The 26,232-nt window shown below is 36.9% G+C and overlaps 1 protein-coding gene across 3 annotated transcripts in view; it reads right to left on the reverse strand.

The window, feature by feature from the left end:
• The window catches only part of GPCPD1 (glycerophosphocholine phosphodiesterase 1), a 50,739-nt gene that overhangs the window by 6,672 nt on the left and 17,835 nt on the right, over positions 1–26,232 (reverse strand). Inside the window, exons 5-19 of one of the 3 annotated variants that reach the window (XM_034640773.1) lie at positions 25,374–25,449; positions 23,433–23,474; positions 21,519–21,642; positions 17,702–17,933; positions 15,473–15,635; positions 15,021–15,153; positions 13,988–14,042; positions 11,149–11,241; positions 8,153–8,230; positions 7,406–7,445; positions 5,746–5,807; positions 3,641–3,706; positions 1,764–1,900; positions 1,125–1,260; positions 534–694 (exon numbers count right to left, since the gene is read on the reverse strand). In XM_034640773.1, the coding sequence (XP_034496664.1) occupies positions 534–694; positions 1,125–1,260; positions 1,764–1,900; positions 3,641–3,706; positions 5,746–5,807; positions 7,406–7,445; positions 8,153–8,230; positions 11,149–11,241; positions 13,988–14,042; positions 15,021–15,153; positions 15,473–15,635; positions 17,702–17,933; positions 21,519–21,642; positions 23,433–23,474; positions 25,374–25,449 (1,598 nt within the window). The remainder of the gene's footprint in view (positions 1–533; positions 695–1,124; positions 1,261–1,763; positions 1,901–3,640; positions 3,707–5,745; positions 5,808–7,405; positions 7,446–8,152; positions 8,231–11,148; positions 11,242–13,987; positions 14,043–15,020; positions 15,154–15,472; positions 15,636–17,701; positions 17,934–21,518; positions 21,643–23,432; positions 23,475–25,373; positions 25,450–26,232) is intronic. The other 2 variants (XM_034640774.1, XM_034640775.1) reach the window with 2 other exon arrangements.

The raw sequence follows: 26,232 nt of genomic DNA on the forward strand, positions 1-26,232 counted from the left end.
GACAGAATCAACAAGATTCTGTCTGACTGGTTTTAGCATATGAGTTTAAGAACAGAGCGAGGAAAAACTCCAAGGATTTGGACTGAGAAACCGGAAAGACAGAGTTGTCATTTATACTGAAATCAGGAAGTCTACAGAAAGGATAGGGTTAATAGCTGGATATAAAAATTTAAGAGGTCAGGGGAAAAAGACAAAAGTTGGAGATACAAAAATTGAAGAATAAAGGTATGAAGAGCCACAGAACTGGATGAGATCCCCAAGAAAGTTGGTGCAAAGAGGTCTGTGGGAGACAACCCCCACACCCCCAAGATGACAGTACATCTGGTGTAGAGCCCGGTCATCCAAATGTTTAATAAGCTTCCCACATTGGTTGTGCTATACTCCAGAGTTCGAAAAATTCCACAGACAAATGTTAACATAAACCTCAGGCTGAACTACAGAATTTTAACTTAACTAAGTTTAATATTATTTTTAATTTTATAAAACTATTTTTTTCTAACAATCCATGAAAACTTTTCATGAAAAACAAATACCTATCATAAATTAGACCATTAACTCCAAGTTCCTTCAGTTTCTTTCTGTTTTCGGGATCGTTGGTATCATCGCCCCAGCAGAATATGACTAGTCCCTTAGCTTTTGCCTCCTGAATATAGGACGGGTTTCTGAGCAGGTCTTCAGTATGTGCATTTATTCCCTAAAAGAAGAAAATAAGTTACTCATGAAAAAGTAACTTATTAACTGCAAGTGCTAAACGGTCATACTCTACATCAGTAATGTTCCCCAAAGGAGAGTGGGCAGAGAAAAATATTAGAACTTTTTCTTCCAATGTATTTTATCAAACAAATTTACAGTCTAGCCATTTTAGATGACTCATAAAATCCACTCAGAAAACTATAAAAACTTACTTAACTAGGCCCACAAGAAAATATTTTGTTGTTCATTTAAACTGCATTTCATTCTAAGATCTAATATCCTTATTTAAGTGGAGCTCTCAGCTTGTTATAAATGTGTCAAAACTAACAAATGAGATGTGTAAAATAACATGAAAATTTACTACTACTACTCTAAGACGTTTCTTAAAAAATTAAAATAATATTAATAAAAAAACATCAAGCATAACTTACCAGTAGGTTTTCAAACTGTGCAAAGCTCATCGCAATGGGGGTTGTCCGAGATCTGAGGTCCATGAGTTCAGGGTAAATATCAGATTTTCCTTGAGTCAAAAATAATATGGGGTATTTGTTCTGCTTCTGCCGAACCCTAAAAAAGACAATTTAAAAATACTTCTCATCAGGGATAGAATTCTAACATATTGTTTTAGAATTTCAGGAAACTCTAAAAATATAAAGAAACCACCTCCCCCAAAAAGAGAATAATCCCGTTACTGATATAATCACCATGAAGAACATGTACTGTACCTTTCAATCAAAAAAAGAAAAATTTTAAATCATTCTATACAAGAGCTAAAATATTTTCAGAAATGGGTGACAAGAAAGCCCTTGAGGGCTTACAATTTGGTAAGGAGGATGTCACATGCCTATAAAACAAAACACAGGGTGTGAGGCACTAGGACCCAGTGGGTGTGGAGTTCACTGGCGGAGCTGGGAGGGCATCCTGTAGGTAGCCCTGAAGGGATGTGGAAATATATGTAACTTAACTGAGAGGTCGTCAAGGGTGAAGTCCAGGCAACCTCCCTACCTCCAACCACAATCTTTGTACCCTAAGTCCCAGCTACTGTCTAAGAGTACGGTGAAAATACTCACATCGTGCAAATATCTGCATCAAATGAAGAAAACACTATTCTCCTCTTCCCAGAATTTTCTAAGACAGTTTTTAAAATTATATCCAAAAACAGATTCATGTCAAAATATGTTGATAAGTTACCATCCCACATTCCATCCTATGTGGAAGAAATAAACAGGAAAATAAAAGCCATTAGATACCCTAGAATCACAGTGCCAGAAAAAAATCTTGGGAACATCTAACCCAACTCTTACTTCACATGAGGAAAGCAAAGGCCTGAAAGGATGAAGTAACTTTTGCCCAAGATCACGCAGCTACTTAGCGATAATGCAGCTGTCATAACTCAGGTAGAGACACTTACAGACAAAGTGATTATACCATCAGTAAACTTTTGCTTTAATAAAGTTAACAAAATAAAAGCTAAAACTCTGGAAATCTGCACTCTACTGACGTTAAAATATTTTTATATAGGGGTGCCTGGGTGGATCAGTCAGTTAAACTTCTGACTCCGGCTCAGTCATGATCTCAGGATCCTGGGATTGAGCCCTGCGGCAGGCTCCTCGCTCAGCAGGGAGTCTGCGTCTCCCTCTCCCTCCTCCCCCCCACCCCATGCTCATTCTCGCTCTCTCTCAAATAAAATCTTAAAAAATACATTTATGCAATCTTCATGAACTTTAAGACAAAAGGACTTCGTTTGCTGATTCATTACCAAAAAAACCCAGGTAATTTTTTTTTTAAGTAGGTTCCATGCCCAGTGTGGAGCCCAACGAGGGGCTTGAAGTCATGACTCGGAGATCAAGACCTGAGTTGAGATCAAGAGTTGGCTGCTCAACCAACTGAGACACCCAGGTGCCCCACCCTGCTAAAACCCAGGTAATTATTAATTATTAATTAAAAACCTCATTCTTTGACTCTTAAGACATTATCAAGTACTCTCAACAAATAATAAAAATATTCTCTAAATATAGCTAAGAGAATGAGAGCCTGTTGATATTCAAATATTAGATGTTTTACATATTAGTCATTAAAATAATCCTAAAAGCACAGAAAACTAAAAATCACTTATTAAGAAAAATCACTATGTTAACTGGGAACAGCTTATCATGAACAGCTACTCAGAAGGCAATACTTGAAGGCAGTTATATTTGAGGGCACATTATTCTGACCAAAACAAATTCCAGGATATTGCTCTGATTGCCCAATCATACCTGAATTAACCACTTTCAGCATCCCCCAGGGCCAACAACCCTCTTACCATGCATCCCAACCATTTATACATATCTCCATCTGATATATTCAATAGATAACTGTTTTCCTCAACGAGACTCTAAGTTCCAAGAAGGCAAGGTATTATTCTGTTTGTTCACAACTTGAATCCAGCACCCACAAAATGCCTCACTCACAGCAGCTTTTCAATATGAACTGTTGAACAAAAAAATGACTAAATCTGGGAATGACTTAAAACACACCTGCAGAAATTTCTTTTCTTGGTTAACTATTACTAGCTACTACTGCCACTTAACAGAAAACTGCTTAGGGAATTATTTAAAATACATGTTTAGATGGAGAATAAGAAAACAAAAACTAATCAGTTATAAAGTTAACTGTCCAGTTTTCACTGTTCATTTTATAATTATATCCAGAAACCATCCATATTAATGTGCACATGAGACACACGTAAATTAAAATTTATACAATACATTCATCACTACTTTTAAGTACTCACATATTATATTGTATGGATATAGTACGCTTTATTAAAAAGGTACAATAATGTTGGAAGAAGCCACAGTAAGATTTCAGCATCACTTTTCCATTAAAATAAGGAGATGGAAACAAACGCATTTAAGAAATGAGGGGGAGAGAGGAAGAAGGTGTTACATTAAGGATTACTTACCCTCTGTTGACAGATCCATTTTATTTCTATGTTAAACCCTACATCTTCTGGCAAAGACTCTAAAACCTAGAGTTTTGTTTGTTGTAGGTGAATTTTATTTTGTTTTTGGTGAGATGAATGGCAGAATAAGAGAAGAAAAAAGAAAAAAGGAATCATTACAAAAAGCAACCTATAGTAAAACGTATCACTAAGTAAGGATAAAATGTTTTGTGCCTTCAACATAAACTACTATCTTTTCTCATACCCAAACTGATAAAGCAGCTGCTGGTTAAATAAGAAAGTCAGAAGAAACTGAACAGCAAAAGCAGTAGTCTTAGGCAACGTCTGTGATGGCAGATGCACTACCGCTACAAAGACGCATTTTTAACCTCAAATCCTTTCACCATCATGGGTCTTGGATCTACACTAACCAGCTGCATGGAAAGTACAGGGCCTAAAACAGTGTATACTCAATTTCATGTGGGGCTTCCGACTTTCTTCTCGGATACCTTTAGCCTTATTTTATTTAATATACCTATCATGTTTTTACTGGACTAACACAAAATTAGAAAAACTAAGGACAAAAGTGTATATTAGTGTTGAGACTGCTAAACATCAAATTTAGGGGCAACTGGGTGGCTCGGTCGGTTAAGCATCCGACTCTTGATTTCGGCTCAGGTCAAGATCTCAGGGTCATGAAATCGCGCTGAGCTCGAGCCTGCGTAAGATTCTCTCTTCTCCCTAGCCCTCTGCCCTCCCCCCCCAACTCCCCCCCATTGAGCTCTCTCTTTCCCTCTCTTACAAACAAACAAATAAACAGATTTTATTTGGCCTTTTCTAGTTTTTAAAATTTCTGGGGCGCCTGGGTGGCACAGCGGTTGGGCGTCTGCCTTGGGCTCAGGGCGTGATCCCGGCGTTATGGGATCGAGCCCCACATCAGGCTCCTCTGCTATGAGCCTGCTTCTTCCTCTCCCACTCCCCCTGCTTGTGTTCCCTCTCTGCTGGCTGTCTCTATCTCTGTCGAATAAAAAAATAAAATCTCTAAAAAAAATAAAATAAAATTTCTGTGATTAAATTATAGTGACAGTGGCAAAGTACATGAATAAAAGTGTGTTTAACTTATCTGGCTAACTAAATGCTAAACTGTTAATACACAATTTTTTAAAAGTTGTTTTTAATCACAAGTCTAGGAATCATGAGATTTCTCAGAACCAAATGATTTCAGATTTTTGAACCAGGAGTGACGTTACTTGGCTGGGCTTCGTAAATATCTGGAAAATTATTCCAAGCATGTTTTAGGAGCTCCCTTGTAGGTTCTTTTCTGTTGTGTGAATAATCATGGTAAACTGCTGCCTAAGACATCTACTGTACCTGACATCACCAGAAAAAGACAATGGAGAAGAACAGAAGTTAAGAAATGGAGCCAGTAGGAAAAAAAGCAGACCCAGCATGAGCAAGGAGTGCCCGGCATCCACAGGGGCTTGCCTGATACTGTTAAAGGGATTCCTGTTTGAAATGGGTTTAATTTTTATATCTTCATGCTAGTATTTGTTACACTTTTTCAAGTGAATTCTTGAAATTTGTGTCTCATTTTAAATAATGAGGGTATTTATTTTCTTTGGTTGGAGAATCTCATTTCTCTCTAAAAGCTAAGGAACAGTTTGGTTTGTTTGTTTCCCAAGTTTTTATTTAAGTAATCTCTACGCCCAAATGGGGCTAGAACTCACGACCCCAAGATCAAGAGCCACATGCTCCTCTGACTGAGCCAGCCATGCATCCCAGGAACAGTTTTAAATATTGTAAAAATGCTCTCCCACTGTCACACGTCCCTCCCACCCCTTTTTCTGTGCCCTATATATCTTGTTTATATACAGAAATACATGAATTTCCTGTTCTTACCAAATAAACCCATGGAGGTGGGGATTTTTATTCATTTGAGCAGATAAGTTACTCTTAAAAAAAAAAGTAGCATAGGTACACCATACAAAAATATATCTTCTCTAAAAAGAATCAATGACAAGTTTGTATAAATGTTGTCTTTTTAGTGCCCACCTAAAAGACCAAAATAACTTATTCGGTTATAACAGAATGAGATAGCCTTGTGCTAGTTTCCCTAAGGAACTTACCATCTTAAGAGAAGGAAACGGCTGATTTTCAGAAAAAGAATTTTCTTCCTCAACCACAGATTCTGAAAATTTAAATTATAAAAACTCAGGAGATAAAATACCATTTTATCATTAAGATCTTACCCTAAACTCTTAGGACAAGAAAAAAAAGAGAGACGTAGAGGTAATTATGAGATGCTTTCATGTGCAGTATTTTTTGCAAGTTCTTATATCTATTGCATTTAACCATTAAAACCTCCATTTTGAGGCGCCTGGGTGGCTCAGTTGGTTAAGCAACTGCCTTTGGTTTGGGTCATGACTCTAGGATCCTGGGATTGAGCCCCGCATCGGGCTCCCAGGGAACCTGATTCTCCCTCTCCCTCTGCCGCTCCCCCTGCTTGTGCTCTCCTGCTCTCTGTCAAATAAATAAATAAAATCTTAAAAACAAAAAAAACCCCTCCATTTTGAAGAAGCATCCTTTATGAAAACTAGTTTGCAACATTTCACAGAAACATCAAGTTTGAGGCCCCAACAGTGAATATTTTCTTATAAACACTGTAATACTACTTTTTACAAAGTAGTCACCAGCAGTGATTTGTTATTTCTCAATGGAATTAAGAGCTGTGTCCTCTTGCTAAGGCTTCTATTTGAAATATCAAAACCAGCTCAGAAGTTAGAAATTAAGAGAATTTAAAAAGAAATTAAAATAATGCTTTTGTTACCACTACCATTTAATTCAAAATAGATTATATCTCAAGACACCTAAGAATTTTTTCCCAAGAGGGGAAAAAAATTGATATCAAACTAAATACCAAACTTTTCTTTTCTTAAAAAAAAAAAAAACAAACCCTGTGTATTATGAAGACTGAAGTCATATAAAAATTTCCAACTAAAAATATAATAAATAAATAAATTTCATTTTATTATTAACACTCATGATATAGTCACAAAGCCTACAAAGTCACATCAATGCTCTGGGGATAACCTTTGGAGTCTTTAACACGTCACATCTTCATCAAGTCATTCCAGCCATCCTGTTATCACAGCTGAGCACCTACTACATACGGAGCACTGTATGTGTCTTGGGGATTACAAAAACATGTTTTCCACCCTAGCGAGATTTACATTCTAGTTGAAGTGACAGGACATATACAGAATCAAGGGTTAAAAAAAGGATCCATTAAACCTCAAATGAATGGCACAAACTATGAAGTTCTATGAGAGTGCCAGGTAAAGCAGAATTACAAAGGGATTTTGTAGGCAGGACAAGTTTTAGGGAAACTGAGTAACAAACTGGTTAAAGTAACCTGCCCAAGGTCACAGCTCGTAAACGTTAGAGCTGGATTCAAACCCCTGACTCTAGAGCCAGCTTTATACTTGATATATTCTCCACTTTATTCTTTGGTTAAGAATGTTTGGAAAAAATGGTTAAGTACAAAATTACAAAGAATTCTGATCATCAAGCTAAGAAAACTCATAAAAGTAAAAACTCATAATTACTATACACATGACAAAATATATCTGAAAATTAATATATGTAAAGACTTCATGTCTATAAAATTTAGACAGTCCAATATTATATTCATTAAAATGACCAAGGGTAGGTTAAAAAAAAAAAAAGGAAATACCACATATATGTTAACTACAAAATGAAAATTAGTGCTTCCATATCGGTACATACCTTTCAGATCTTTAGATTTTAGGGCAGTCACATGAGCGAGCTAGAAAACACACACACACACACACACACACAAAATGCAATCAGAAAAAAGCCTTAGTTTATGAAGATATGGTTAACAGAACTGTAACTTGAAAAGCTAGCAAGTTAAAGAAAACCATAAAATGTAGAATTATCAGTTTAGTAAGAATAATCACTAACCACTGTATGTATTTTATATGTGCATACCTACATATAAGATCATGATCAAATACCCAAGTAGGGAAGGAAAATAAAAAAATTCTTAAGAAACTGTTTATACTCAATTAACCATTTATATAGGTATCTAGTGAGAACAGGAAGAGTGATCATATAAAATTTCATGGTATAAAAAACAGATCTTAGATATTAACAGAAGTATAAAAACCAAGGACAGCATAAAAGGCCAATTATAAAACAGGTATATAAAGAAGTGCTAATGCAGACCAGAGGTAACCTAAGATTATGGATAAGAAAGGTCAGTCCCTATCTACAGTCTACTAACACACTTATAGCCCAGCCCCTTCACATATGCAAAACAGTGGGGTCCATGGAAACTGTTAGAGAAGACAGATGGATTAGCGCAAACCCATTCTTCCTAACAGAACAGAGAACCAAAGCATACACTCTACTCATGCTGAATATATTGTCATCTCCATGCACAAAGAGAACATAAAGTATAAATCACTCTAAAACTAAAAGATTATTTACATTTTATGTTATCATTATTACCTTTAACAACTGGAGTTGGTCAAATGTTAATTCCTTTACTGGAATTTCAAATAATTCAACTGGATCAGCATCAAATTTCTAAAAATAAAGAGAAAAACAGGCCTCAAATTATTATTGAACATTTCACCCTAGACAGGCTTAACATCCCAACTTAGTGAATAATGAGAACAACTGTTCAGAGGCCATAGCAAGCCCATGCAGGGGGGCCCCTCTTTTCTAAACGCCACCTTCTAGCTCTTAAATTCTGGTTTTTGTTTTTGATGTAGGTGGGAGTGCCTGGAAGAAAAAAAACAGCTAAGAAGAGGATAGGGCCCTGACATAATGAGACGCTGAGAACAAAGCCAAAAATCAGTCATTTCCCCTACTTCCTGTCATGCTGTTGACATTTTATTTGACATACATATATCAATGCGACATGACTAGGCAATCAACATGTACAAGTACTATACAAGGATTAATTTCTGTCAATAAGTTTCTAAACTTTTCTAAACCTTTTAAACTTAAGTTTGGTTAAAAATAGCAACAGAAATCAATGGTCATGGAAAAAAAAGTCTGATTAGCTTTAAGCAGTAATACTTAGCAGGAACTCTATTTTATTTTATTTATTTATTTTTTTAAGATTTTATTTATTTATTTGACAGAGAGACAGCCAGCGAGAGAGGGAACACAAGCAGGGGGAGTGGGAGAGGAAGAAGCAGGCTCATAGCGGAAGAGCCTGATGTGGGGCTCGATCCCACAACACCGGGATCACGCCCTGAGCCGAAGGCAGACGCTTAACCGCTGTGCAACCAAGGCGCCCCATAGCAGGAACTCTATTTTAATAAATGTTTTCCCCATGAACAAATTTGTTTTATTAGATTTTACTACCATGTCAAATGTCACAGTATTTAGGCACTCCTACCTTAAGGAAACGAATTAATGGGCCACCAATTAATCATCAATCCAACAAAGATGCTAAAATCCATTACATTCATATTCATTCACATACATATGGTATAAACCTGTGCATACGGCCCTTCTAGATGACACACAAGAAACTGTTAAGAGTAAGAGAGTGTGACCAAGGAGAAAGTGGAAAGGAATATTTATTTTTCATTTCATAATCTTCTGCAGTTTTACAATGAACATGAATTGATTTTGTTAAGGAAAATACCAGCTTAAAAATTAAAAACTAAAAATCAATTTGTTACTTTCATTCTCTAACTCATCCAGGTTCAAATTAAGAGCAAGATAAAGGCTGGTGAAAACAGGATCAGTAATACTTTTCAATTAACTCTCATAGGTGTTTTTTTTTTTTAATTACAGCTTGATTCATGAACCTCAATCTTGGTTACAAAGATCTTTACTGCTCCATTCCTTCCTGTTCCACTTTTACTTTGATTTTTTTCCCCAGAGCAAAACAATCTGCTCCTTCTCTACTAAGTTATTTTACCTCTATTATCTGAAAAGGTGCATTTCCTTCCCTCTCTCTACTAAGACTACAGATTATAAGGGTCAGCCCCTGTGGTCTACCAACAAGGACTTATACCCTAGCCCCTTCACATATGCAAAAACAGTGGGGTTCCCAAAAACAGTAGGGTCCACTTCTAGAAATGGAAGCGTGCTTTTCCATACATCATAGTAATCCAAACCCCCATGACTGATTCAAATCCACGAGCAGGCACAGCCAGGCACCTTGCCATATACCCTACAACAGTCATGTCTGGTAGAGTGTCCAATATGTTAGCAAACTAGCCTTAACTTTAAATCACCTCAATGGAAAATGATACCCAATGGTTTTATAGAAAATGCCAAATGAACCCCCCTAGTTTAAGTTCTTAAGAAATCACCTGGTTAATTTGTACCCTGAAGTTTAAGCTCTATGCAATTATCACAATTAAGTTTGCACAGCAATTACAATTTTTAGGAAACAATATGCATTTTCAAATCTCCTTCTGGACTTTCTCCTCCATCATGCCATTCTCCATTCTTTCTCTACTCTGGTCCAGGCTTACTGTACCTTTGGCCACATTACCACACCCCTGGCCTTCAGTCTCTGTCCTTTTAAATTCCCCTTATATCAGGTACTTACATCTAAAGGCTGAGTTCTGAATATTTCCCTTTTTGAGTCAAAAGTCTGTTGCATCTCCCTAGCTCCTAAATCTAGACCCCTTTCCTGAGGCCATCCACTACCTGGCTCCAAAGTGCTTTTCCACCGTGGCTCTCCTCTTTTTGGCCCAATCATACTAACCTAATAATCTGAGGAAAAGCTTGAGGCAGAAATAGAAGGGAGCCTGGAAAACAGACACTATGACAGCTTCCTCTCTTGCTTCAAACAGGATCAGTGGCAGACTGATATAGAAGCCACCTGGAATGTCCTTTTGTTAGATAGTAGAAGGCAAATCAGCAATACAGAGACCCTACTCCAGGCAATTATTATTCCTGTGTCCTTACTCTCTCGATGTTGAAGGCTTGACAGAGGAAAGAACTGGCAGTAATTGAGCAAAAAAATGAACTGATCAACTCTAATAAGTAACTATACACTTATATGTAAAACAAACTTCCTAGTGTTTAAACCTATCTAACTGTAAGGGTTTAAAATGAAGGAATTTGGGGGCACCAGGGCGGCTCAGTCGGTTAAGCATCCACCTCTTGATTCCAGCTCAGGTCATGATCTCAGAGTTGTGAGATCGAGCCCCGTGTCAGGCTCTGCGCTGGGCACAGAGCCTGCTTAAGATTCTCTCTCCCCTCCCTCTCTTAAAAAAAATAAATAAGATGGGGGCGCCTGGGTGGCAACAGCGGTTAAGCGTCTGCCTTCGGCTCAGGGCGTGATCCCGGCATTCTGGGATCGAGCCCCACGTCAGGATCCTCTGCTGGGAGCCTGCTTCTTCCTCTCCCACTCCCCCTGCTGTGTTCCCTCTCTCGCTGGCTGTCTCTATCTCTGTCGAATAAATAAATAAAATCTTTAAAAAAAAATAAAAAATAAAATAAAATAAAACGAAGGAATTTCAACATACCTTTTTCATTGTCAAACAACAGGTGAGATCATGATACACCACAGGCACAAAATCTTTCGAAAGATGTACATCAAATTCTACAAAGGCTGCACCCTAAACGGAAACAAAGGACACAGGTACCTGAAAAACATTACCTGGCCCACAATACATCCAAAACTACAAGGACATAAGAAATTTACTGTTCACTATAAACTCATAGACCTGTACACAAAACAAAAAACTTCCTCGTGAATTAATATTACGCTTCAAGATTTTTCTAAAAAGTAACTTCTCTTACAATTCATTTATTGTCATTGTGATAGCATAGCAATTTGTTTCTGGCAAAAACATGGGCACCGATCCACCCTAACATGCCCCAGGGCCACTCTGTGGCAGCGGCCAGCCTGTCCCCTCTGCTACTGCTCTTAGCAGAAGGGGAGCCTGCCAGGAACAGGGAGTGGGGCCTCTTTGTGCCTTACTGCCCCTAAGTACCACAGCCAGACAGCTGACCCTCAAAGATGAGGAGGGACTGGGAAACCGCCACAACGTCTCAGCTCTGCACCTGGTGCACTTGAGCAGCGCACCTTCCAGCCTTTCCTGGCAAAACCCCAGGAGCAGAGTCAAGAGAAAATGACAGGTGCTGCTGAAAAGACAGAAAGCAGCAAGGGGGTCAAGTACAGCGCCGCACAAGCCCAATCTCCTGACAGAGCCTCAAAAGGAGGAAGCATGACGAGAATGAGTTAAGGATGCATTTTTCCAAGTTGGACCCATTCTGACATAGGAATTAATCCAAATGAAGCTGAGAACATAAACTGACCCACAAAGGTGTGCATTCACTGAAAGAAAGCTGGCTGGGACCAAAGGAAACAAGGTCTGAGTATTCTGTATGTGACTGCAGCCCAGAGAAGTGCTTGTGTAAGGACGGATGACACACTTCCACCCCTCCCCGAGCTTTAGGTCACAGAGGGGGAGGGGTGTCCAACTTGGGAGCACACATGGATCACAGACTAGAATCGAAGAAGCCTACTTCCTTAATGACTTCCGAAGCAGGAAATAAGTTTAGCTCCTTCTAGTGCTATAAACAAGACAATAACACAAAGCATTTCTACCAAGAGAACAAACCCCTAGCATCCTAAAATAGTTACAATAATTAAACAAATTATAGCTCTGTGGTTTAAATGTTCAACTTTACAGGATAATTTTACGAAGAGATAAAACCTGATCCCAAAATCCATGTGTGAGCTTTAAGAAATAAGTCGATAACATATGAGTACCCCTTCAAGGATATGTTTTTAACATTAAAATAAACAAGCCATTAATAACTAGCATATGGCATTCTAAAATGTAATTCTTACAAAGGATCCCAACAGAACATGGAAGAAAAAAAGCTTAATGAAATTTTCTCTCAAAAAGCATGGAGGGATGCCTGGGTGGCTCAGTCAGTTAAGTAACTGACTCTTGATTTTGGCTCAGGTCATGATTTCAGGGCTGTGAGATCGAGCTCTGTGTCGGACTCTGTGCTAGGCGTGAAGCCTGCTTAAGATTCTCTCCACCTTCTCCTTCTCCCCACCTCCCTCTCTTAAAAAAAAAAAAAAAAAGGCATGGGGACACTGAAAGTTCCTTAACAGGATCTCACATGCTTACAGAATAAACCAATGTTTAGAATAGTTAGCTACAATGAACAAAAACTGGTTGCAAATCATGAACTAGAGCCCAACACTCATAGATTTAATATCATCCAAAGACAAAGGAATCCACTATTAATAATTTTAAACACTAAAATAATTAATGTAAATTGATATGAATTATAAAATGCTTCATATACCAATAAATGGGGAAAAAAATACTGCCCATGACACCAGAATGCAAAGCTAAGAAAGTTGTAAAACCCTTCACCAATCGTAGAGATGCTCAAATATGAAAAAAGTATGTCTTAGAATAGAGGTTTACTTATATAAGTGATAAAATTAAACATCACACTAATCAAGTTTACTTGCACAACAAGTTTTTAAAATGGCAAAGTTTAAGGCATGTGGAGAACACTGCAGGAAAAAAATGAAAATAAAAAAATGAGCTGTTCCTCATTTCCCCCAGTTTAACTTTGGAGCACGAGGTTTTTCAGTCAGGTACAAGGCAGCAGGGGGAGACGGGACTCTCAGGTTCTTCATGAAAAATGTCACGTTGTAGTTGCTGAAAACGCTAAAAGCTAAAAAATGGACTCTAACCTTTTATAAATGGATAAAAGGAATTAAGAAATTTAACATAATCAAGTTGGTATACAGGATATAAACTGACAGACTTATGTGTTACATAAAACCACCATCAAATCCTTCTGGAAGCATTATTTCCAAAGTATCTGAAGGAGCACAATATTCAGTTAATGAAAACCAATGCTGAATGGGGAATGTTTTTCTTGTCCCAATCACTCAAAACTTGTAATCTCAGGGGCTCCTGGGTGGCAGCTGAACACCTGCCTTCGCCTGGGGTCATGATCCGAGGGTCCTGGGACTGAGCCCCACGTGGGGCTCCCTGCTGAGTGGGGAGCCTGCTTCTCCCTCTCCCTCTGCCCCCACCCCGACCTGTGCTCTCTCTCTCAAATAAATAAAATCTTTTAAAACAAAAAAAAAAAACTTTAATCTCAAAGATGCTAATGATTCTATAACTTTCATCACAATCTTCACCAAGAATCTTAAAAAAAATACTCAAAGATACTTTATCTTTATTCAGAAGAAGCATGCATTTTTAACCTACTTAGCCTTTTTAAGCTATTAATGGAAGAGACTCCCCAGACCCACATTTCTCTACTTCGCCACCTTTGGACAAACAGTTCCAAGTTGTTAAAGAAGAGAGGGTCACTTACATGACTAGCAGCATTTCTTAAAGACGCGATAGTATTTTCTTGAACTTTAGCAAGCCTGAAAGAGAAGAAATATATAGATATATAGTTATCATCCACTATAGGAAAGACAAAGAAAACAAATGTAATAAAGAAACCAACTGTGGCGCCTGGGTGGCTCAGTCGTTAAGTGTCTGACTTAATTAAACTCAGGTCAGGACCTCAGGGTCCTGGGATGGAGCCCTGCGGACGTCAGGCTCTGCGCTTGGCGAGGAGTCTGTTTGTCCCTCTCCCTCTGTCCCTCCCCCTGTTCGTGCTCTCTCTCTCTCAAATAAATAAATTAAATCTTAAAAAAAAAAAAAGCCAACTCTATCTTTAACAATGGAAACAGTTCAATATTCTCTCTTCTGAAGCTACTTCTCCCATCCCCAAATTAAGACTGTGACCACCACTTGGTGGGTGTATGCATTTATTCCAAAAACACAAGCTCTAATGATTATAGGTATTTATAAGCCAAATATAAACTTATCCCACACCCACACATACCTCCCCAAGTGAGGTGACCAGTCAAGGAAAACAATCCCTTGCAGTGGCATAAAGAAGAAGAGACACAGAGAGTTGCTCCTTGCAATGATGCCTCAAAGGACTTAATCCTGGCAGACCAGGGGAAAAGGAAAAGGCGGACACCCAGGACAGCAGTATGGAAATGTTACCAAGAACGGGTGAGGAAACCGAGACCCAGAGAGGGGAGCATGCCCAAAGTTGGGACCACAACACACACTGAGTTTCCGGCTGCCTTCGCTTCAAGCTTCCTTTCCTGGCTTTCTCTTTTTAATGTCCCTCTTGGCATCAGTTCAGTAGATATTAGAGAGACTGACCAGACAGAGTCTCACAAGTTAGTCTCTATTTAATTTGAAGTGGGAACCCTAAAATCACTGAATTACATTAAATTCCAGGTAATAATAAAAGGATCCTTTGACCTTTAATGGGCCAGACCAATGGAACCTTATCATGCGTAAGCTCCCAAACGCTAATACCACGCAAATATTCAACCTACTGAGCAGTTGTTGTAGAATTCCCTGCACCTCGATGTCCAACATCCAAGGGTGTTCTCGGCTTCCAATACTTAGAAAATGAAGATTTCATGTCACAACTGTATCCTGGTAATGGCTTAATAATTATATAGTCAACTTCCATAAAAAAAAGGGGGAGAAACAAAGATAAAGCTGATTAAAAAGGCCACAATGAGCATTTAAAGTATTTACATTTAAATACCACTGGAACAAACTTTATCAATCTCTATCAAATAGAAAATAAGTAACAAGTCAAAACTGATTCAAAGTAAAGCTTCCAGAAAATTTCACAGATGCCCCTTATTTCTGTTGTAGTTAATATTCTAAAAACAAATTAATTTAACACCATTCTCAAAAGCTCAATTTGAAGCTAACTAAAATTTGAACCTAAACCTTTGTTCATTTGTAAAGAGCCACTCTTCTTCTCCCAGCTTACCTCTCACTTTGCCTATTGTTTTTCTGGAATTTCTGCTCATGATGGGAAGAGTGAGAATTCCAGCACTCTTCCCACTCTCAGCAATGGTGGATGATAAGAGGCATGCTGTCCCTACATGTCCAGGAAGGGCATCACCCTGAACTACATGTTCACTGAGATCTTCCTGAAATAAAAAATGAGGTTTAAAATAAGCCAAATTCTTTTTTTTTTTTTAAAGATTTTATTTATTTATTTGACAGAGATAGAGACAGCCAGTGAGAGAGGGAACACAAGCAGGGGGAGTGGGAGAGGAAGAAGCAGGCTCATAGCGGAGGAGCCTGATGTGGGGCTCGATCCCAGAACGCCGGGATCACGCCCTGAGCCGAAGGCAGACGTAAAATAAGCCAAATTCTTATACTTCGGTATTTCCCATTTAAGAATCAAAAAACTCCCTTAAAATTAATTCAGATTCTATTGAGGAAGATCAATAATAAACAGGAATCAAATTTATATTCAGGTAATTTCGATAGATTCTTTGTAAAATGATACATTTTCTTTTAGTATATAAAATTTTAAGATTTTATATGGTACTTTATTAGTCATAACTCTGTTGATTGGCACTTCTGATCCTCTAACATGTATCAGATGAATTTAAAACACTGACAAAGTTTCTAAGTATTTTTTTTTCCCAAGACTAACAAACACCTATAGCAAGCTGTTAATGTGTATTATATTCCCTGAAAATGCATCCACACAGAGGACATAAAGGGATAGTTAACTCTCCAGGAAACTTAATTCTCATTTGGAGATTACACTGGATATTTTATCAGCCTGGTCTACGAATAAAATAGTTTTTCTAAAACTACTAAACAAAAAGGAAGTTAGGATGTTTAAAAGAGTATTAAAAGGTAGGTCCTTAAGAAATAAGGAAACATTCAACCAAAACCTAAAGTCCCACAGATCTTACTACTTAGGTAAGATCAAATTACAGGTTTTTTTAAAAATAAAATTCCTTATTATAGGTTTTTGGAAGGAAAGAGTTTACATTTTGTACAATGCAAAGTAGCCAAAAAGCCAGTTGCAAAGGCAATGCATAAAGGCATCATCAAATTAAATAATTCAAAGACTATAATGATTTTAATTAACAAGTGTAGCAAATGTTACTTGTGGTTAAGTTTAAATCCATTTTGTATTCTGTTTTCACAAAACTGTGGCTAGGTGCTCTCATCTAATGGAAATGGGAGTGGAAGTGCCAAAGAGCAAGAGCCTCAGGAAAGCAGTACACATAACCATGAGCTGGGCACAATAAAGCAAGGACCTTAGCCAAGGACCCTGCATGACTCGGGAAGACGAGACCATCTGAACAGCCAACAAGCCAGAAGGCTCTGGTGTTGAGTCTCGAGTAGCTCTGGAAAGCTGGCAGCAGATTCTGAACAACCTGGCATAATGTTCATAGTAATTTCTTTTTCACTACATATTTATAATATCAAGTTGTAAAAATGAGTCCAGTGTTATGAATTCATAATAATAAAATGCCTCGGTAAACGACAGATTTTAGTCATGAGGAAGACTCAATCATGTTAGTTACACTGGGTTGCCCATCAGGAGTTATACAGTCTGATCGTCCCTCTATCCTTGGAGGCTCCTTTGGATATTATTCATTTATATTTAGAACAGGCACAGGGGGCGCTGGTTGGCTCAGTCAGCAGAGCAGGCAACTCTTGATCTCGGGGTTGTGAGTTCAAGCCCCATACTGGTTTTAAAAATTAAAAAAAGATCTTAAAAAAAAAAACAAAACAAAACAGGCACAGACATTAAGACATCTGGTCTTGATGTAAAACATCAATTCAGCTGAGATTTTTTTATAGTACTTGAGTTTATCAATTCCAAGTTTCTTAAGTCTGCTAAAATGTATAGAAAAATAAACATCTAAAAAGGTGTATGAATCATGGGTTTACACTCAGACTAAAATAAAAATCAAAACATAAAAATAAGCGGCGCTGGGTGGCTCAGTCGTTAAGCATCTGCCTTTGGTTCAGGGCGTGATCCCGGTGTCCTGGGATCGAGCCTGGCATCAGGATCCCTGCTGGGAGTCTGCTTCCTCCTCTCCCACTCCCCCTGCTTGTGTTCCCTCTCTCCTTGGCTATCTCTCTGTCAAATACATAAATAAAATCTTTAAAAAAATAAATAAATAAAAATAAGCCTATGCCTGCATTCTTTCTCAACTCCTTCCGTGAAATAATTACTCACCTCAAAAAAATCAAATATTAGTTCCAGGTTATCTGGCTCCATTGTCTGTATGCTGTACTCTGTCCAACGATCGGGCTGTAAGCCATACCCACACTCTGGCTGTGAATGCCTGCACTTGAACTCATTGTCGCTTATTAAGGATATCTCTAGGCTGTTGGACATTTTGTGAAGAACAGTGGGAGACACCCTATCATCATCATCTTCTTCCAAGCCCTCTAGCGTCAGCTTTACCCTACACAAATAGAAAAAATAATGAAATGCAAAAAAATGGAAAAGGAAAACTCATACAAATGTTACCTAAACGCTAACTTTAAAAGTGCTCCCTGAATATGCTAATCCTGCAAGTAACAAAAATACGGTATCATACAAAACTACACATGCTACTGGTTTAGGCATTAGTTATGTTTTATAAGATACTGATGTTTTCATCTACATATATTTCTGCAAAGAATTAAAACAAGATAAATGCTCATTATGCCTAAGGTTGTTTTCAGTAATTCTTTTTCTATAGAGGCATTTACTGTTATCTCATTTATAACTGGCTATCTCAGCTTCTTTTGAAAAGTCTCACAAAAGAATATATGTATAAAACAAGCACAAAACTGAACCATATTCTGTTAGTGTACATTAAAAGACGAGAGTTGGAGGCTTAAATTTTCCCCTTTCTTCTACCGTACCACAGTTGAGTCCAGGTATTTTGTGAAAAGTACATTATTTAAAAAAATATATTGCATTAAATGTTTACTGGTATGCATGCACACTTTTTACATGTGTGTATGTATTTACATGTAAGTACTTTTTAAATCAAACAAATAAACAGGGTGCCTGGGTGGCTTAGTCGGTTAAGTGTCTGCCTTCAGTTCAGGTCATGATCTCAGGGTCCTGGCATCAAGCCCTGCATAGGGCTCCCTGCCCCTCCACCCTGCTTGTGCTCTGTCTCTCTCTTGCTCTCTCTCAAATAAATAAATAAAATCTTAAAAAATTTTTTTAAAAAAGAATAGCTCTGGATAACTGACTCTATTAAGTGAACCTGAAGGAACGTTCTCTACCAGGATATATGAAGAGAGACCACATTTGGACAGTAATAAATAAGCAATAAAGGCACAAAGATAAAAATAACTCTTCTGCTAACAGCAATGTGCATTTACCAAAAGAAAAAAAAAATCAAGTTTAAAGGGATTCATGAAAAAATTTTGGTCATTTATGTTAAAGTTTTTCTTCAAATAGTTCTATAACGGTTATAACCTATCTTTCCACTTACAAGAGAAACTTGTTTAAATCCTGGTGGTAATGAAAAAAGATAAAAAATAAAACTTGCTGGTAATGAGAAAGAACAGCATGCCTAGTATTTTATTTAAAATGCATAAGCTGGGGCGCCTGGGTGGCGCAGTCATTAAGTGTCTGCCTTCGGCTCAGGGCGTGTCCCCAGAGTCCTGGGATCAAGCCCCTCATCAGGCTCCCTGCTCCGCTGGGAGCCTGTTTCTTCTTCTCCCACTCCCCCTGCTTGTGTTCCCTCTCTCATTGGCTGTCTCTCTATCAAATGAATAAACAAAATCTTTAAAAAATAAAAATAAAATAAAAATAAAATGCATAAGCTGTTGCTGAGTTTTTAAAGTCCTGATATTCTTGCAGATAAATTTATTTCCTACCCCATGAAGGTTTAGTTTATCATTAAATACGAATCTGGAGGAAAAGGTGGTCAGAACACAAATTTCTAGGTATACACAATTTTTTAATAAAGCTTATTACTTTTTTTTTTTACACCCAACATGGGGCTCAAACTCACAGCCCTGAGATCAAGAGTCACACACTCCTCAGACTGAGCCAGCCAGGTACCCCATACACAATTATTTCAACAGCAATCAGTTACTTAATTTGTGGAGCCCACCAAAGTTTAAGCCTCACTGACACAATAATATATACTAACACTCAAAATAACTTCTATACAAACAAGAATGGTATAAGGACTCAGGATGCATTTGCAATCAGAAATCTGCAAGCAGAACCCCAACCATTAATTATCTATTAATTTCTTAACTAAAGTCAAGGAAAGAAACAAATCCTCATAAGCCCAACCAACCATCTGGTTTATCTTCTACAGCTATCCTTATTTCAAGGTCTTGTTCTAAGAAGACACTTTATAGTTGTTAACACAATTTGTTTCTTTTCACACGTAAATAAAATATTCAATTATGTTAAACACACTCCACCCCAAGTGCAGAGTCAGATCTCACCACCCTGAGATCAATACTTGAGCCAAACTCAAGAGGTTTAACTAAGCCACCCAGCCTATGCCTTTCCCCCCAGAAGAAAAAAGGGTTCAATTATGTATGAAAAAGGCCTAGAAACGCTATGCACAAAGGTAAGATACACCCCAAACCTTTCACGTCCTCTCAGAACAGCCAAAGCAAAGGACTGTGAAGTGCTACTGACCCTTTCCCTTTTTAATTTATGACTGGGATAAGTACTACAGTATTTAAACAGTTATTACAAAACATTTAAGGGGGCATTAACTGCAGGATCTTATAAGCTGTATTCCAAAGACAGTAAGTATTGTATTATTAATTACTTCAGTTGCTGAAAATGGTCTTTTCAACCCAGCCCTGACATTTTGTCAGAAAGGGATGCATTACAACCAAGACTTAAAACTCTCAGTCTGTAAGTTACAAAAACTCAAATGGGTCACTGAGAAGCCAGCTCACTTAAAGGTTTATATGATGATGTTACAGAAAAATAAAGTTACTCACTACGTAGCTATTTACACAAAGCTTGAAATCTATTTTTAATATAGAAGTTAAAAAGAAACTAATCTGGAACTGCCATGATCACTGCTAACCTTTCTTCATGAAAAAGTTTTCATTTTCAAGCCAGAGGAAAGTTTAGAACACTGAAGGATATTTCCAATAATCATTTTTCTGTTTATGCCATTATCCCCTCATTTAGCACAAATTCATTTCTGTCTTACCAATTTTCAAACTACTGCTACACTAAGAAATTTTATTTTTTATTTTTTTTAATAATAATATTTTTTATTATGTTAGTCACCATACAGTACATCCCTAGTTTTTGATGAAGTTCCATGATTCATTAGTTGCGTGTAACACCCAGTGCACCATGCAATACGTGCCCTCCTTACTACCCATCACCAGTCTATCCCATTCCCGCCCCCCCCCAAGCCCTCAGTTTGTTTCCCAGAGTCCATAGTCTCTCATGGTTCATTCCCCCTTCTGTTTACCCCCCCTTTCTTCTTGCCTTTCTTCTCCTACCGATCTTCCTACTTCTAATGTTCCATAAATGAGTGAAACCATATGATAAGAAATTTTAAATGGGGGCGCCTGGATGGCTCAGTCTGTTAAGTATCCAACTCTTGGTTTCAGCTCAGGTCATGATCTCAGGATCATGGGATCTCAGCATGCAGTGCTTGTCCCTCTCCCTCTGCTCCTCCCCCAGCTTGCACACACGCTCTCTCTCTCTCTCTCAAATAAACACATAAAATCCTTAAAAAAAAAAGAAAGAAAGAAATTTTGAATAGAATCTACAAAGATACATACATTTGGAAATCACTTAATCTATACAGAAAGAAAATTTTCTGGTTTCAAAGTTAGCAATTAATACTAAGAGAAGTATGTTTAACTGGAATAATGTGAGTCAGGGAAGCAGTTCACTCTCACAAGACCCTTCAATAAGAAAATGTAACATTATCCGTAAGTGTGTTATGTTCTTAGTTTATACCCTTAAAGGCTAAAAACAAATGGGTCAAAAATCTACAGCATGAGTAAAAATAAACAGCCTAAGTGACAAATACACATGCTCATACCTAAATCTAGATTTTTTTAATTTTTTCTTTGTTATTGAGACAGGAGGTTTTTCAGAATAATGCAAACGTAATCTTATTTCAGTCTGACATGTCAGCCATCCAGAATCCAGAGTTTCAACACCATCTGGCAGAGTAAATATGAAGAACAGTAATTATTATACTTATGTGAAACAATCTGATAAGTACAACACACCTTTGACAATTCTAGTTCATGTTCACATTTTGATACACTCAGTTTATATACCACTGGAACTTCTCTCCAAAGCAAACACAAAGGTAGTCTTAAATTTATCACTCCAAAATTTTTATATGAAGGGGGGGGGAGTTAAATGTTAACAATTATGTATTTAACAACTTAAGTAAATTAAAATGTTCTTATTGAATACACTATCCAGGTAATAGCATCTATTTCTAAAAGAATACCACATTCCTCAGTGGCTCTAACCTAGCAGTTGTCTCACTGAGGACCACAATCACACTTCAAAAGCATCACAGGAGCTGTTCAGCTGAAACTAGTTCTACCACCAGAGCTGGAGCTTGAGACGTGAGAAGTTTAAGAACACAAGTGTGAGTCAATTTTGTATCCTTGCATTTATAAATTCTGACATAAATAAATGGCAGGATTGTGATAACACTGTGTTAGCGTTATTTAATTTGAAGTTTCCTGCCAACATATGTCATAAAATTTTCAAAAATACCAGAGAGCTGTCAACTGTTTGGACCTAATTTTTTTTTTTAAATCAAAAGGACTTCAAAAACAGAAGAAATTTTTCTCTTTACGTATAACTTTAAAAGGTTCAATAATTATCAAATTTTAAAAATAAAGAGAAACCACCATCCTCTCTTACTTTTAAAATGTTCTCAGAAATGAACAAAGTTGGAGAGATGGCTTTCCTTCCTGACAGCTAACTAAAGCTGAGTTTAAGAGAACTACAAAAGAGGAAAGAAATGCCTGCACTTATAACTATGCACAGATATTAACATACAATAGAGAGGTCATGCCTTACAGTTAAGGACATGAGAAAGCTACTTCTCCATCCAGCAACCTCTGTAAAACACATAGCATAAATACTATCTTTTGTAAATAAAGAGAACAAGACTCTAAAACACTAAAGCTAAAGCTATGCAAGTATTTAGACTAACCTTATAATGAAATATAATAATCCCAAATAAAATTAAGGAAAAGAAGCTAAATTCCTATCCAAATACTGCCAAAGCATGTACATCTCTCAAGTGCACAAACACAGGCACCTAGTATCAGCAAGTTATCTCTGGTTCACAGTCAGTGCAAGCACACATTCTGCTCACCCCCTTTGTATCTTTATACCTAAAATAAAAAATGCAGTTTAGCATGATAACGCTGTTCTACCGTGAGAATTCCAGTCACCAAAGACAACTTGAATCCTCAGGATAAAGTATTTAGTGAAGCAGAAAAATATATGAATGCATGACATTTTCAACATATTCAGAAGTAAAAGGATTGTCTACTGTAAATTAATTGTTCAAGTCTCAGGAGAATTATTGGAACATTTTGTTTAATCTGGGTTTCACTGTAAATGCATATACACACAAAATGCACAAACCTAGCTTAAGAGTTTAGAATGTTTAGAAACATTAATACTAAACATAAGGGTTAAAAAGTGATGCTATATTAACAGTTAAGTATAATACTCTTAAATTAAGCATATTAATTCATACATTTGAAGTCACCAGTCAAATAAAAACCAAACGGATAAAATTTTAAAGCTTAAGAATTCTATTGGAAACTATTATTTAACAGAATGTACTTGTTTCTTGGATGTAGTCTCTATTTTCAGTATCATGCTGTCATATTTCCCTGGGCGGTTTCTAATGAAATGTAAGGTAACATCTCAATCTTATCAGTAAAGATTGTCAAAACTCAGTCTCACTTACTGTGGATTCCAAATTGTCCATCATCAATAATAATTTCACTTTCTAGAATTGAAGGAAAATAAAAAAGCCTAGTTAAAATTCATGAGGTATACAGAATGAACAATTGAGAAATTACCCACCTTAAGGATTTTAAAATATGAAATCTAAAATTTAAAAGCAGCCCAAAGTGAATAAGCATATTTATTGTAGCCCTGAATAAAGAATTCCCTTTTAAGGAGGTTATCACACAGTAAAAGCTCTTAACAAACTTGGTGATGACTCGTGGTGTTACAAGGAAGGGAAAGAAAACCCCTCAGAGAGGTGCTCTAGGGGCACGGGAACAAACCTCTCCACCCACCAATTTATGAGACAGGCTGCTGGACATTATCATCTGGTTGATTTTTTAAACCAAAGGTCTTGGCACAATTAAAATGCTTATTCTTATGTAGTGCATATTCTGAACTTATCTAGAACATAATTCTCCTCGAATCCCAACTATTCTCTACAGCCAGCTACAAGCTTTACAAACAGCACAAACTTACCTGCGTATACAGAGCTGTGAGGAACTACCAAAAGAATAAGTGCTAGCACATTCCCTTCTAACAGCAATTTCGGATAAGTAAGAGCTGGTAAGTCCCACCCTCACGAGTAAAACACTAATAATCTTCCCTGCTACTTCCTTTCCCAGTCTCACTTTAAACATAAGTCTGAAATATTTGTCAAAATAAGTGTGATAGTTCCCAATAAAGATTCTTGGTAGATTTCACGCAGCTCTTACGTTTAGAGGTTATGTTTTCCAAAGGTATAAAATTAATTTTTAAAAGACCAGAAACAAACATCCCACTTCTCACAATAAGAAAATATATTTAACTGTAAGATGCTTCAAAACATAACTTATTTTTTAAATGTTTAATACCTAATAATTTCCAACCTCAGTATGGGACTATTGTAATTCTAAAGTACACTATTCATGAAAATTCTAAATATTTTATCAAAAATGTATTAAAACAGAAAAAGAAAATCCAATAAAGAGGATGGAATGAAATATCTGTTTAAACAAGACGTGTCCTTGCCACAGGGTAAAGCAGGATCTCTCACTACTTTCTAATCTAAGATAGCTACTAGCAAGCCTTTTATTATCTTTAAACTCTAATTTCCTCTAGAAACTAAAAGATACAGTTCTCAGCACGAGTCAATTTACAGATGAATCCAAGTGGGTATTTTATGTATATGAAATGAACTTCAAATTTTAATCTCAGTATGGAAAAGGAAATTCAAAAATACTTGTATGAAGAGAAATGCCATTTTTTGGCACAAGAAAACTGAATGATGTTTCAGGGGAAAAAAACAAAAACAAGAACAAAACAAAACCAACCATCTGAGTATCAATTTTAACATAGCCAGCAGGTATTTAAGTAAATCAGAAGAAAATATGTCTGCTACAACCAAGAAATTTGAATGCATTCATACAAGTTTACTGAAGTATTTACTAGCTGAAAAAAAAAACCAAAAACAAAGAATAAATAGGATAACTTATTCTATTGCTCTTACTATTCAAAGTTAAAAATTTAAGAATCGTTTTGGATTAATTCTTTCCTCAAATGTTCTCTAAACTCTCTGAGCAAGTAATCAAATAAAGCCGTGAATGCTCAATCAAGAAGAATGTCATTTTACAGACTTTGTGAACTACTCCAAATGAAAATAAATATTCCACAATAAAATTAAACGAATCCCCCAAATAAAAATAACTTGGCAAGCATTTCTAACAAAGTTAATAAAGAAAGGCAATTCAGAACTGTTTAGTTTTAAAAGATCCATGATATGCTAAGTGAAATTTGCAGTACTGACAATGCATTGATCTTAAACTTCAGAATAAAAATTTATTAAATTCCACTAAGCCATTGTGCAGCATATTAGTAACTTTATGCATATGCCTCAAACAGATGCAGTTAATGCCCATACCTAAAGGGGTTATTGATCGTGGTTGTAGATGAGTCTCCCACTTGTGAACTATGACTTGGCATGGACCACCGATAGTCTGCAATTTAAAAGTTAAACGTCTGCAATAATTTCTTATATCTTATTTTCTACCCATGACTCCATTAGATGTTTGTGGTCTTAGTCTTATACTAAATATGAAACCAAAAGATTCATCTTGTTATTTATCAATATTATATGCCAAAACTCAGGAATGTACCAGGTCATAAACCATTATGAGTGCTGGAAGAAAAGGACAGTGAGGCAGTAAACAGAGAAAAAGGAGATGAAACTGGCACATAAAACCATCTTAAACCCATTCTTAAATCTGCCTACAATACTCCAAATTGTTTTAAAGAAATTTTCATCCTTAGTTGATGTTCTGTCCCCTAAGTTAAAGTTAACACCAAATATACTTTATGCTTGGTTGTCAGCAGTCAATGAGGTATCACTGAATAAAGTTCTCTCAAGTAACTCTCCAAGTGTTTGGGAAAAACCTACACTCTATGATTGCAGGAATAGTAGGTACGAGTACTTCAAGATCAATGATCACAAGTTACTCAAGGAACTAGAGGGCGTAACAAAGTTCTTTACTATAATAAGTAACAGGAAGAACATCAGATTTCTTGTATCACAGTAACCAGTGCGTCTAAAAAGCATAGGACAACCCTAAAAGAAAGGACATGTACGTGACTAAATTTGAAGAATAAGTCTGGCAAAAAGGCAACTACCACCCAGTTTTTCTCTTTACGCCTTCCAGTTCATAAACTCATACAGTGTGAAAACTTCTAATATTGTCTTCTTTTATCAAGCTCTATTACTAAAAGGGAAAATAAAGCTTTAT

The sequence above is a fragment of the Ailuropoda melanoleuca genome, chromosome 13 (assembly GCF_002007445.2).
Source record: "Ailuropoda melanoleuca isolate Jingjing chromosome 13, ASM200744v2, whole genome shotgun sequence".
Taxonomy (NCBI): Eukaryota; Metazoa; Chordata; class Mammalia; order Carnivora; family Ursidae; genus Ailuropoda; species Ailuropoda melanoleuca.